Genomic DNA, 14075 nt, shown 5'->3' on the forward strand with positions numbered 1-14075 from the left:
AAGTGAACGTGCCGGAGGGAGAGGGGTGCATAAGATGCGTTTACTCGTGTTGGACACATTTTTTGCAAAAGCCCTGTCAACCTGCTGTCTACACTACCAGCAAAAGTTCACGGAACTTGGCGCGAAAGTTAAGTTCCGTAAACCAATCTCTGTGTGGACAAGGCCTTCCATTTATATAAAATGAACGAAAAATTTTGAAAGAACAAACATGAATGTGGTTTAATAATTTTAACTTCCACCGCTGCGACGCTGACCGCACTGTGTTTGGCGCAATGCGTAAAGTGCCCCTACAGTCTTGTACGCGCTATGCGTTTTACGCCGACCGACGCGACCGCTGCTGCATGAACTGTGTTCGACGCAATGCGTGAAGTATTCATGCAGTCTTGTAGGCGCTAATATGTGTTATATGCCGACCGCCGCGCCGAGGGTTTCTCCTTTTCATCTCTAGGCCTCGTTCCAGGGCAAATTCCGTGTTCGGTCTCTCTCTTAGTCTTAACTCGACTAATTAAAGGTGCTGTCTATTGTATCACAGAAAGACGACGAAATCAGCGATTTACTCTCAGGAAATGAGAGATTTTGTCACCTTTTCTCGTTTGTAATTTCTTTACTGAATCCGATTTTTCTTTACACCTACATTTAAAAAAAATTGCAAAATTTGCCGCCCACCAAAATTTGCTGCCCACCAAAATTTGCCGCCATGGGCCGCGGCCCATGTAGCCACCCCTTCAATCCGGCCCTGTACCAGAGTTTACTTAGGTACTGCATTGAAAACAATTATCCGAGTAAATACGATACAAAAAATGTGAACCAGTGGGTCAGTGCCAAAATTAATTATATATTTTTAGTAATTCAAAAAAAAATTCACCTGTTGGTTCACGAGTTTATTGTGTTATGGCGATCTTATGAAAGTTGAGACCTAAGTTACCGACAGTTATAGAAGGAGAATTTCTCGGTATCTTTCTATCCCGAATTCTAGTACATTTTTAAGTGCGTCTCCATTGATAATAATTGGACAGAGTATAAATCAGGAAGTTAGTTTGAAATAAAACAATGTCAATTTTCAGTCAGGTAATAACATTTAATGTTTGTTCCTTTCAAAACATGAGTAATGGAGTGTCAGTGCTGTCGATTAGTGACAGTGAAAAAGATGCAGATTTTAACAGCAAGAAAGGTGCCAAGATAAGTGCACGCGCGAAAGCTAACCCGCTAATGATGTTACTGCATGGCTCAAATTCAAACTTAGTAAGGCTTCTTAGCGGCAAGCACTGACAACAACCCTTCAACGAGATCGTCACAGACACCGTTCCCCCTGCACGATCCACATGCACCAGGAACGTAACCTGCTCTTCCAGAACCGTATGGACCTCTGCTACGACATCCGCAGGAACCTCGAGGTGGTCCGGAGCTTCCGCTAGGGCAGCAGTTTCCGCTCGATCCACAGCCACATGGTCCACAGCGTCCACCACATCCAGATCCGCCACATGATCCACAGCGTCCACCACATCCAGAGCCTCCACATGATCCACAAGATCCACAGGGTCCACGCAATCCGTAGCAACTGCAGGATCCGCCGCCTACACACGAGGTATAACCGCCTCTGCCGCAGCTTCCACACGATCCGTAACCATCTCCTCCGTTACCTCCACACGACCCGCAACCGCTCCTTCCACAGCCTCCACATGACCCACTATTTTCACAGCTCCCTTTCCCACATCCTCCACTTGACCCAGACGCTCCACCTCCACAGCTGCAACCCGATCCACCTCCGTTGGTTCCGTCGCTGCTTCCACCCGATGTGTTGTCTGTTGACGTTCCGGAATCCTTAACGTACGATTTGCAGCAGCAACATGAACTGTAACCTTTGCTACTCCCACACGATCTACCGCAGGCGCACAAGCAGTAACTGTTAAATCCACCGGAGTTACAGCAGCCACACAATCCGTAGCCGTTACCACTCCCACACGATTTACCGCAGTCGCACAAGCCGTAACTGTTAAATCCACCAGAGTTACAGCAGCCACACGATCCGTAGCCGTTACCACTCCCACACGATTTACAACAGCCGCATGATCCGTAGCCATTGTTACAGTCACCAGATTTTGAGCAGCCACACGACCCGTAACCATTGTTACATCCACCAGATTTCGAGCAGCCACACCACCCGTAACCGTTGTTGCATCCACCAGATTTGCCACCTCCACAGGATCCTCCTTTGTAGCATGCGCCGAATCTGTAGCCAACTCCTCCGCAAGCGTCACAACATCCACGGCATCTTTCGTAGTCTCCACTGGATGCCGTGCGGAAACCGTATTTTCCACCGTATCCGCACGATATGCAAGAATTCGAGTTGCTATTAGTGGTATTATTACCACTATTATTGCTATCGTTGTTGTTACTTTCCCTTCCACCGTTGTTGGAATTTTCATTCTGGCTGTTCCCGTCTTTATTATTGTCGTTATCATCGTCATCCTTGTCGTCTTTTCCGCAGCTCGTGCACCCGTAACAAGGGTCGTAGAATCCACTGCAGAAGCAGCCGCCCCTACAGATGCAGGCATCGTTGCACGGCAATCCTTGTGCACACAGGTTGTAGACGGCGAAAACACTGCCTGCCTGAGGCTGTTCTTTTTTCTCGTCAGGCGTCAAATTTCGCTGGGAAGTCGTGACGTACAGTACGTCGTTTCGGCCGCAGCCACCGAATATGCACGACGTAACGTCTCTGGCGGGTATTTTGATCCTCCGCAGTACCTTAGAATCCTTAGATTGATCTGGGTCCACTTGAATTACCTGAAATATTGACCCCAAAAAAAAAAGTAAAAGTAAAAAGTTTGACAAGTTGGCTTTTCGTCTATTGCATACGTTTTAAACGTTATTGATATTGGTTGCGTAATTTCATTCTCATGCGCGCGTATTATCTATATTGATGGAATATTTATTGCATTTGGAAGTATTCTTCAGAATGGAACCGGAGACAGGTGGGAAAGAAGGAGAGTGCCCGTTAGTCGAGGGTCATAAGAATGAATGGGAATTATAAAGCGCCATTGACGTCAGCGGCGACGAAGCGGCCGCTCCACCGCGTCCGTGTCCGCATTAACTCATGAGCCCTGTCCGCAATGCTCTTGACACATGCCCATGGCTCATGAGTGCCGCATTTAGTTTGCACTTAGTTCCGTTTTAAAGAATGTAAAATCCCGCTTTTCCATTTTTTCAAAGGGAATCATGCCCACTTTAACATTGTTCCTTATGCAGCTTTCTGAAGCACACCCCATCATTCCCACTCGTTTATAGTTATATGTTCGGCAGAAACATATACGTTTCATTCTCATGCACGGTGTTATCTGTATTGATAAAATATACATTGCCTTTATACATTCGTATTTTTCATTATATTTTAGGATTATTTTTTTTAGAAATGGACACATTAAATCGAAAGGGACTGAATCCATTCTGATATGAGCCATGATATCTTTAGGTATGCATGTATGACAGGGCTCATTTTATAATGGATATAGTTAATTTTGCTTTAAATGCGACCAGATGTCTCGTGAGGACATTACTCTTATTAGTTTTATTTTATTTGGAAATAAAAACAAGCAAGTGTTTTGAAAGTATTCGAAACGCTGAGAGATTCACTTACGCTCCAACCTCCCAGACTAGCGACCCATAATTTCCCGCAACAGTCGATTGTCATTCCATCAGGCGCTCCATCTTCATTTTCTTTATTATAATCGAACACCGTCTTCTTATTGCCTGAAAAACATCGAATTTATGACATCAGAAGCTTGCCTGGGCGTGTAAAACCGGAGACAACGCGAAAAAAGAGGGCATACTTAATCTTCCCTACTTCTTAAGCATTCAAAGAAAGATGGCAGCATGGCAGCTTTTTATACTTAAGGAGAGCTTAAAACTTGTCCATTAGTTCTGAGTCAATCGCATTTTTTTTTTTTTTTTTTTTTTTTTTTTTTAATTAATTTAAGGGGTGCTTGGCAAGTTTTAAAAATGGACGTATTAATGCTAAAAGGAACTATGTTGCACGCTAAACCTATGCACATAGCTCCTTTTTGCATAAATAGTCGCTTGGCTGACATAAGGGCGTAACTACACTCTGCAATGACCCCTGTCTTCCAAACCATTCAATGGTTTCCCGGGCTCATCTCAATGTGTAGTTACGCCCTTATGTCAGCCAAGCGACGAAATATACGTCCAAATGTCAAACTGCACCGCGTTGAGTCATGGAAAAAATGACTGCGAGAGTGGCTCTGAATAGAAAGATAAAATCAGGGCCGGATTAAGGGGATGGCCGCATGGGCCGCGGCCCATGACAGCAAATCTAGGGGATGGCAAATTTTGCAATTTTTTAAAATGTAAGTATAAAAAAAATCGGATTTAGAAAAAAGAATTACAAACGAGAAAATGATACAAAATCTCTCATTTCCTGAGAGTATAGTAATTTCTAATTTTGTCGTTTTTCAGTGATACAAGAGACAGCACCTTTAATAAGTCGAGTTAAGAGAGAAACCAAACACACAATTTGGCCTGGATCGGCGCAACTTAGGGAGAAATGATGATGAGGACTTGAGAAGAAAAGGAGAAGCCCCTCTATTCAATGTCTTTGAGAAGCCCTCGGCGCGGCAATCGGCATGTAACACATATTAGCACCTACAAGACTGCACGAATACTTCACGCATTGCATCAAACACAGTGCGGTCATTGCGGACAGCGTGAAACGGATGGCCATGCTTTAATAAGAAAACAACGTGCAAGAGGATGTTAATATATTTACATAACAGTTTTACCTTAACATGGTGGACAAACAAACGTTTTGACCAAATCGTTTTAACGTCTGTAATGCCGCAATCACACGCTGAATTTAGCAGCTGAATGTGGAAGTCAACAGTTATCGCCCAACGGCTGACAATTTAGCATAAATTCGAGTTATTTTCATCCAGATGTGTATCGAATCTACACGTATAGTTCAGACAAATCCAACATTAGTCCGATGGTTGCTGAGAATCGTTGTTGAATTTTGTGCGTGAGGCATCGGGCCGATGACTTCCTCATTCAAGGCACATTCAGCTTGTGATAGCGGCATAAAATTAGCTGATAGCTCAACTTTTGTTTTCACATTATGAGTACCTAGCCGGAAACCGAAAAATCTTGTAAAGAATAACCGCACTCACTTGCTTCGCCAGATTTGAGATCGTAGTCGAAACAGTAGATTTTTTTCCTTTTCGTCTCGCACATGTACATTTTGGTGTAGTTGCAATTCCACGCGATTCCGTTGAAGATGTCGCCTTTGTCGTCTCTCCCGAGAGCGTCCTGCAACCCGCACTTCTTCTTCGAGTAGCGGTACAAAGTGGCGTATCCACTCTCCGTTGTTTCTCCGTCGGGTCCTAAAGGCCCTTTTGTATCTGCAACAGTTCAGTCGTCATCACATCAGAAACTCCCAAATCAGTAGTAATAATAATTGAATCAGTGAGTTCGAAAACACACCAACTCGGGTTTTTTTCGATTTTCACTTTTTTACGGTTTAGTAAAACTAATGGATAGAAGCATCTGCACGCAAAAGGAAATTTCGAAATTGCAATCGGAAGTGCTCGAAACAGCGACGGGAAAAGGGAAGAATCGAAGTATTTCATTGAAAATACCAATTTTTGGCCATTTCAAGGGAAACGGGTGACCATCCGATCTTGCGATTTTCTATTTCGGTTTATTATACCTTGTACCAACGAGTTTTATATAAATATTCAAGCGTTATGCAGGTCGAAAAATATACATTTTTCAAGGCAGACTATGAAAAATCAGTATCTGAAAGTCGGTGAGAACAAAACACACCAACTCGGAAATTTTTAAACGCTTAATTTTATGTCATCAAACATGGTGTATCGATTTTAACTTGGTGCTTTGCAAAGTCTCTAAGTACTTGTCCTTTGACACCAAAAAGGTTTTTCTTAAGTTACGAGTAACTTCTTCGCCCGCTGCGCAGTTTAAGGTGTTCTCTGAACAATTTTTTTTTTTCCGAGTTGGTATGTTTTTGAACTCACTGATTCAATTGAATCAGTCAGAACGAAAACACACCAACTCGAAAAAATGAAAATAATCAAGACACACACAACTGCACAGTAGGTAAAGAAGTTAGTCTCGGAAAAAGATTTTTGGTGCCGAAAGACGAGTGCTTAAGAGCACTTCAAAGGTTCAAGTTAAAACGTATGCGCTAACTTCAATGACCTTTATGAAAGTTGACTGTCTTGAATGAAAATTGAAAATTTTCAAGTTAACGAGTTGGTGTGTCTTCGTTCTCACTGATTCAATTTACTAACTTCTGATTTTAGCGAGGGGCGGTTAAATCTTTGTTTCTATCGCCTTACACAAGATACCTATATTGATCATATCGGTATCTAATGTTGGTTTTTTATTCAGGCGATTACCACATTTTCTACGTCGTTATATAATTTCCATTCAATGTAATTATTTGCTTGTCGTTGAGGGTTATTCCGACTCCTTTAAATTTTTCTGTATTTTATCGTAAATCTAGTTAAAGATTTTACGGATCCAATTTAAACGAATTTGCGGTTTGCTAATCAACATTTTTCAAGAGGATATTTGCGATAGATTTTAAACTTATAAAAGTCGGTTTATGACGTCACCCACCATGTCAGTGTCACCTTTTGTCTCTTTCACCTTCCCTTCATCAATCAGTGGGACTGTGGGACTCACATACTAATTACTCAACGTTAAACTCGGAGAGCGAGGTGGAAGAAACCAAGGATATCACAACCGCGGTGGATAACGTCATAAACTGAATTTTTCAAAGCGCGATATCGTGGTTAAGGTGATTCGTCAAGCTCAAGTGACGTGGCCAAACTAGCATGCGATAATATCGTATCGATTACGTCTAAAATCTCGGCAGATTTTGAATTTTCAGCCCAAAAAAGAACGGTATCCCCTGCGCATGAGTCTAAAAAATCATTTTAAACCAAAAATTGGCAAAATTGAGAGAAAGGAAAGTAGAATAGTGTCAGGAAAAAACTTCGCATTTGATACTGTTATCGATTTCTGTATCGATTGCGAGGTTTTTTCCTGACACTATTGTTCTCTAATTTCTCTTAATTTGTCATTTTCTTGGTTTAAAATGATTCTTTAGACTTATGCGCGGGAGATATCATTCTTTTTTCGGCTGAAAATTCGAAATCTACCGAGATTTTTGACCTATAATCAATGCGACATATCGCATGCCAGTTCGACCACGTCACTTGAGCTTGTCGAATCACCTTAACATTCAACATATATAGTTGCTGTTTCGACATATCGGAATATTTCTGAATATTTTTAGCTAATCTACAAGAATCATCAAAACACGATTCTATGACCAAAGTATCTGACCCATTTTGAGGGAACAAAATCTTACTCATGAAGGGGCGCCCGAAGAGGTCGGCCTTTCCGTCGTTGAATACGATACCACGTTTTTCTTTGTCATGTCGACTTATAATGGTGATCTCCGGACAAGTGTCGCAGCATCCGTCCCACTTCATCTTCGCCATTTTCGGTCCGTAGCCAATTATATACTCGTTGCATGAGTCCAGAAGCGGGATCACGGAGCCCAGTGGTTCATCTGCATGTATAAATCAATGTTAAAGTGCGAAATCTCTGACAAGTTATGCCCATAACAGCGCGGCGATTATTGAAACTGATGGACAAATCGATAGACAAAGAAGACATAGGGAGTATGGAGCGATCTTATTGGTTGACATGGTTGGTTCTTACAGACTAAGGAAGAAAATGATGGACTAACTGTCGGGTCTTTAGTGAGTTGCCGTTAGTTAGTCCATTACCTACCTCCTATGTCCATTGCCACCACCTGCTTCCGCCAATAGGATCCCTCCAAATACCTTTTGTCGTCTTTGTCTATAGCTTTGTCTATCAGTTTCAATAATCGGCCCGCAGAAAACGAAGGGAGCGAGAAAGAAAAAAATAGCTCCGTATACGAGCCCTGGTAAAAATTGGCGATAAGAGCTGCGTTTCAAAATACCATAGGACTTCTTCTAGCGGGCTGAAGAAGGCTACAGAAAATCATACAGCTGGCTGTAGAATGCGGAGAAAATCATACGGCCGGGCTATACGAAGCGATAAAAAATTATGCAACCTGGCTATAGTTCCTATCGCCGGGCTTCACACTTTATCGCCTGGCTGTTGCTTTTTCGCCATCGATTATAAAAGGCTATAAGAAATTGTGTAGAAATTCGTGTGCTTTGGAAATCATGAAGTTTGATACGGAACCACCTTAATATTTACAAAACACACGTTATATTTTCCTTTAATACATATTTTTTTTCGTCAATTAAAACGAGAATAATCCATACAGAATGTGCAAACATTTCAAAATCATGAGTTGAATAACGCTGACTCCGCCAGATTCAATATATTAGAGCCTAACACAAAGCGGAGCGGCGACGCACTGGGGCCTACAAACCTAACAGGGATACTTCACGCATTGCGCAACGCGTGAAGTATCCCTGTTAGGTTTGTAGGCGCCAATGCGCGTTTCGCGCTGACTGCCCGCCGCGCCGCACCGCAGCGTGCCACGGCGCTTGAAGCAACTATTTCACACCAGAGGTATTGCACAGTAAGAATTTTAAGGAGGAGACATAATTTGTAACCGTCTTTTGGTATCACCATGTCTCAACAATTTTCAAGTTCAGGGTAGGTACCGAAAAAGGGTTACCTAAATCACCGGAGCAGGATGTGCAGCCGGTGTTCGGGTCGTAGATGCAGACTTTTCCGAGGTACACATCGACGAATATAAGGATATCATTTTGTTTATCGTAATTCGGTTCCTCCGCGTGGTTGAAAGGACAAGTGATACATCGCACTGAATAATCACAATCGCAATCACAATCGTTGTTCGTGGAATTATTGTTGGAGTTGTTTTGAGATGTGTAGCTGTCTTGAGGGGTGGTATCTTCTGCAGCTGTTTCTTCAGCCCCGTGCACTACTTGCAGTGAGAGTAGCAGTATCAACCATATCCATTGACTGAAAATCCAAGAGAGAATTCTCAACGTGCACATGTACAGTGAAAAGGAATCGTCGCTCTTAAGGAGATTCGATGGACACCATATTTTGTGTCAGAACGGCATGCGATATATCGCATCAATTGGTTCCATTTTTTCAGCTACTCGTCATTTTTCTCCAATTTTGAGATCGCAATTCTGTTGTCAGCAGACTAAAGCACTCACTTACCAATTTTAACAAAGAAATTCAATGTCATATAGGCGTGGTTTTTTTAGAGAGAAAATATCGCATTCGAGTGCAGTTTCGATATCAGTATCGAATGCGATATTTTCTCTCTAAAAAAACCACGCCTTTATTATGTTGAATTTCTTTGTCAAAATTGGTGAGCGAGTGCTTTAGTCTCCTGACAACAGAATTGCGATCTCAAATTTGGAGAAAAATGACGAGTAGCTGAAAAAATGGAACCAATTGATGCGATATATCGCAATTCGCATGCCGTTCTGACACGAAATATGGCGTCCAGCGAATCACCTTAAGGAGATTCGATGGACGCCATATTTTTTGTAAGAACGGCATGCGACATATCGCATCAATTGGTTCCATTTTTTCAGCTACTCGTCATTTTTCTCCAATTTTGAGATCGCAATTCGGTTGTCAGGAGACTAAAGCACTCACTTACCAATTTTAACAAACAAATTTTTCAATGTAATAAAGGCGTGGTTTTTTTAGAGAGAAAATATCGCATTCGAGTGCAGTTTCGATATCAGTATCGAATGCGATGTTTTCTCTCTGAAAAAACCACGCCTTTATTACGTTGAATTTCTTTGTTAAAATTGGTAAGTGAGTGCTTTAGTCTCCTGACAACAGAATTGCGATCTCAAAATTGGAGAAAAATGACAAATAGCTGAAAAAATGGAACCAATTGATGTGATATATCTCATGCCGTTCTGATACAAAAAATGGCGTCCATCGAATCACCTTTCTAGGTCTTACAGAAAGAGGGCATGAATTCGATCGACATGATTTGATTGACTCCAATTCGATCGACAAATGATTACAAATCTTTGTCTATTCGATCGACTAATCCATGAATCGATCAAATTTTTTCGATCCAATGAATCGTATTCGAATTCGATACATCAAACTGGTGAGATTGTATCGATATCGATTGGTTCAGTATGTGAAAATAGCCTCCAAACTCCAAAGTCAAATGAGTAATCTGATCGAACGAGTTTCTTGTGGTGGATTTTTTATTCTAATGTGTATAAAATGACAATGCTAAGTGAAATTGTTAGGAATTTTCTCATTTTCAGCTTATCTTACCTGAATCCTAAAATTTTTGTTTGGGGTTATTTTCTATTGTTTTGAACCAAACGATACGTCGAACCAATATCGAACTCGATCTATTGGTGTCGATCGAATCACGTCGCTCGGTTCACGTTTTTACTTTTCGATCGATTCGTGTCGAATGAATCGACATCAGTTTTGCAATTCTTTTCGATCGAATCGCGGTGCAGATCAATTCACGATTTTATCTATCGATCAATTCATGTCGATCAAATCTTTATCCTCGTCGAACTTTTCTAGTCGTGTTCACAATTTTACGTCAGAGTAAAAATGATTTCTATCTCGTTAACAATGCAGCATTGTTGTCGAGACTGGGTTATTGCGTGGGAGACGTCGTAACTGCGACTCGAAAAATACGAATTACATCAATGATGAGTCATAATCATAATTAAATAGAGAATAATTCCTTTTTTCTTTCTTTTTTTTGAAAAAAAATACTTTGAAACATCGCAATTAATGCGAATGTTTGAGAAACTAAATTCGTAGTTTTATATTTGTAGTCCTTACCGTCGAGCTCTTTTTGTCGAAGAGGAGACCCACATGATTAACCTGAACCTGTAGAACAAAAAAATTTGGAAAATATCGTAAGAAATTGTTTAAAACTTCGGAAGGATACTTCATAGGTTTGCAATCAATGAGGCAATAACCCAAGAAAAGTCTTCATTTCCCACCGATCATCTCATTTTCCCCTCCCTCTTAATTCTCTTACTCTCCTTGGCCTCCTCTTTTTTTTTATAAAATCACGAGCTTTTTTACTTTTATGATCTTCAACTCATGAATGAAGAATTAGAAAAATGTTTTAAGGAATGATTACAAAGACTAAAAGTTCACAAAAAATAACATCGATAAATAGTGCTTGATTTATTGACAATTGTTCAGACTCCAAACTTTTGCAAAAGTTTGTAAAATTAATCGAAACTAATGAAATTGTTGTAACGCTATTTGATTGGCGCATTGAAAAATTGAAACGTAAACACTGAAAGGCACACTCTCTCATGTCCTTCGAAAGTTTTGGTCACGATATAAATTGCCTTCTAATCGTGAGGTATGCAACATGCAACGTGCACTGACAAAGTTCGTTTCATTTCATGATTTTATCTCTGTAAGAATGAGCGAGCATCCTGTGACAACAAGGATCTCTCATACAGATATCATGACCCTGCATGATTATCTGTGTTTCCTCATCAGTGCTAATGCTAAACCCATACGAGAATTGAGGGGCTCGGCTTGGAGGACAAGGCGTATAAGTACCGTTTTTGAACAAATTGAGATACTCATGAACTGAACTAAGATTAGTTTGAAAGTACCTGCATTCTGTAAAACATTCACTACTAAAATCCAACTTTAAAGCATCAAAAAGTGAATTTAAACTTCCTTAGTATGTAATTTTGGAACTTTAAACACGTATTACTTGAAATAGCAAAAACTGCCCTTATGCACCTTAGCCTCCAAGCCCCTCAATTCGTCGCTTGGCTGACATACGGGCGTAACTACACTCTGCAGTGAACCCTGTCTTCCATGCAATCCAATGCTTTCTCGAGCTCATCTCAATGTGTAGTTACGCCCTTATGTCAGCCAAGCGACGAATTACTTAAGAAAAATAACTTACTCTCCGTTCCCTCTATTACTCCACTCTATTTGTAAATGCAAAACGCCGTCAGTCGGAATCACTCAACTTCACCTTAACATGAAAACAGCGAGCTTTTCCAAAACTTACACTATATACTGCGAAATTTTCTCGGTAGAGAAATAGATTATAATTTATCGCCATTTGGTCATTTTGTTGTTTCTCATCACGTTTAAATTCTCAGACACGGTCCAACCGCTGACAATGGAACTTTGTAGTCTCAAGTTAACCGGGGAATGCTGCAGGTGAAGCGACATAAACGTAAGTCTTCGTTCGCAAAGTGCCTACGTTTTTCTCGATTCTAAGCGTTGAACTCAACCAAATGGACGTATTTCTGCCAAACGGAACTATGTGCATTAAGCTATGAGCCCTGAAACTCATAAGAATATATGCATGACAGGACTCACGTCCATAATGCACATACTTCTGTTGGGCAGAAATACGTCCAAATATTTATCGTGGGCCTGAGATGTCAGCCCATGACCTAAAATTATCCCCGAAGAAGGTAGCTTTCCCCTACTTTTACGAATTTGTCTGCTATCGAATCCTTTCACCGACTGTAATAATGTTAATATTAGAAATTCTTTTAACTCACTCTCAAATTTTTTGCGTGAATAATTTTCCTCAAGTTTTCTGGCAGCTTTACGTAGAAAGTATAACCTCTCCTGATCCTTAGACTGCGGCTAAACTGCCGTGCTAGGGAAGAACGCCGTATGAACATTCGAGAGTAGCCAAATTTCCTTCGGTATAATGATTATTTTTCCTTAAAATTTTCAGGAACTTTAGGAAAATTATGGTGCAGCTGCAGTCATTTTCACAAAAATCGAAGTCTGAGCAGTACATTAATACTTTGTAACAAAATCGAATTCCCTGCGTGTACTTCTAAAGTTCACAGTGAGAAGGGTGCCCTTCTAATAATTTTAATTTGCCGACGCCGCGAATTCGAATCATCGCGGGAATGAAAGGCGAATCCGGATTACCATTCATAGCGCCTTCAAAAGCGTGAAAATACTTCAAAAACTACACTTTTGACACACCGCGCACGATTCGATGTGCAAATTGCCTATACTGCGCCTGCTGGAGTGATGTACACCTAGTTTTGAGTCGCGTATGGGCCTTCCACCCTGAGACGTGCTGATACTGCTAAGGAAGAACGCCGTATGAACATTCGAGAGTAGCCAAATTTCCTTCGATAAAATGTTTATTTTTTAGGAAAATCATGAATATTTTTCCTTTAAATTTTCAGAATCATTAGATAAAATTGCGAACTAAATTTTCTGAAATATTGGGAGGAAAATATTCATAAATTGACCAGGAAATTTACGTTTTATCCAAGGAAATTTGGCAACGCCTGATGGTTCCTACGGCTTTCTTCCTTAGCACGGCCGTATACCCTTCATAGTGGCTGAGCACTTTTCGGCCTATAATCTTTTTCCAAAAATACCCTTGTCAGAACTACGGTGCCTGATTTTTTATGTAAATCTCTGCGCTTCTTTGTTAATTTTTCGACTAATCTGACAGTTAAAAAAAAATAAAAAAAAAAATAAAAAAAAATAAAAAATAAAAACATAGCCTATCCAAAAATTCCCTTTGTAGTACGAGATCAATGTGTCGGTGGTCATACGGCAAATGACCTTGCGAAGTCATTGACCTTCGGGTTAATGACCTTTGCGATGAACTGGACGGAGCGTATGGGTTAAAGAGTCAAAGGGAGACTCAGTTTTATGCGAAGCTGTACAAAGTCGATGTCTCATCCGCGATCGGTTAATGGGCCAGAAAGTGATGGTTTTGAAGCAACGTGCATATTTTTGGAGACTTAAACGCGGAGTAAGAAAAGTGGAGAAATGCATAAAATCGGTATTCGTCTCAGCTATCGAGAAGATAGATTGAATGTGCACGAGCCCCTTGTCAAATCCTCCGTTTGCTGCAGTAGTTTCAATGGATACCACTATTCCAAAATTGAAGAGCGCTTTTCACATAACCGAAAAAATGAAGGCGCCCGGAGTCCTGTGCCGTCTGATTTAATGTGACTCATCTCATACCTATTACAGGTGCAGGCCCTTTAAAGTATGCGAGGGTTACCTGGGCACAAAAT

The 14075-nt window shown here is 40.9% G+C and overlaps 1 protein-coding gene across 1 annotated transcript; it reads right to left on the reverse strand.

Annotated features, from left to right (window-relative positions):
• Window positions 1-1069: 1069 nt before the first annotated feature.
• Window positions 1070-12211, reverse strand: LOC109036708 (uncharacterized). Its single transcript, XM_019051062.2, has 7 exons — window positions 11963-12211; window positions 10861-10908; window positions 8720-9027; window positions 7406-7609; window positions 5178-5408; window positions 3635-3747; window positions 1070-2784 (listed from the first exon to the last, which is right to left on the reverse strand). Exons 2-7 carry the CDS (start codon window positions 10893-10895, stop codon window positions 1240-1242), a joined length of 2436 nt encoding a protein of 811 aa, XP_018906607.2. The 5' UTR covers window positions 10896-10908; window positions 11963-12211; the 3' UTR covers window positions 1070-1239.
• Between the last annotated feature and the right edge of the window lie 1864 nt (window positions 12212-14075).

This window comes from Bemisia tabaci, chromosome 9, assembly GCF_918797505.1.
Source record: "Bemisia tabaci chromosome 9, PGI_BMITA_v3".
In the NCBI taxonomy this organism is placed as follows: domain Eukaryota; kingdom Metazoa; phylum Arthropoda; class Insecta; order Hemiptera; family Aleyrodidae; genus Bemisia; species Bemisia tabaci.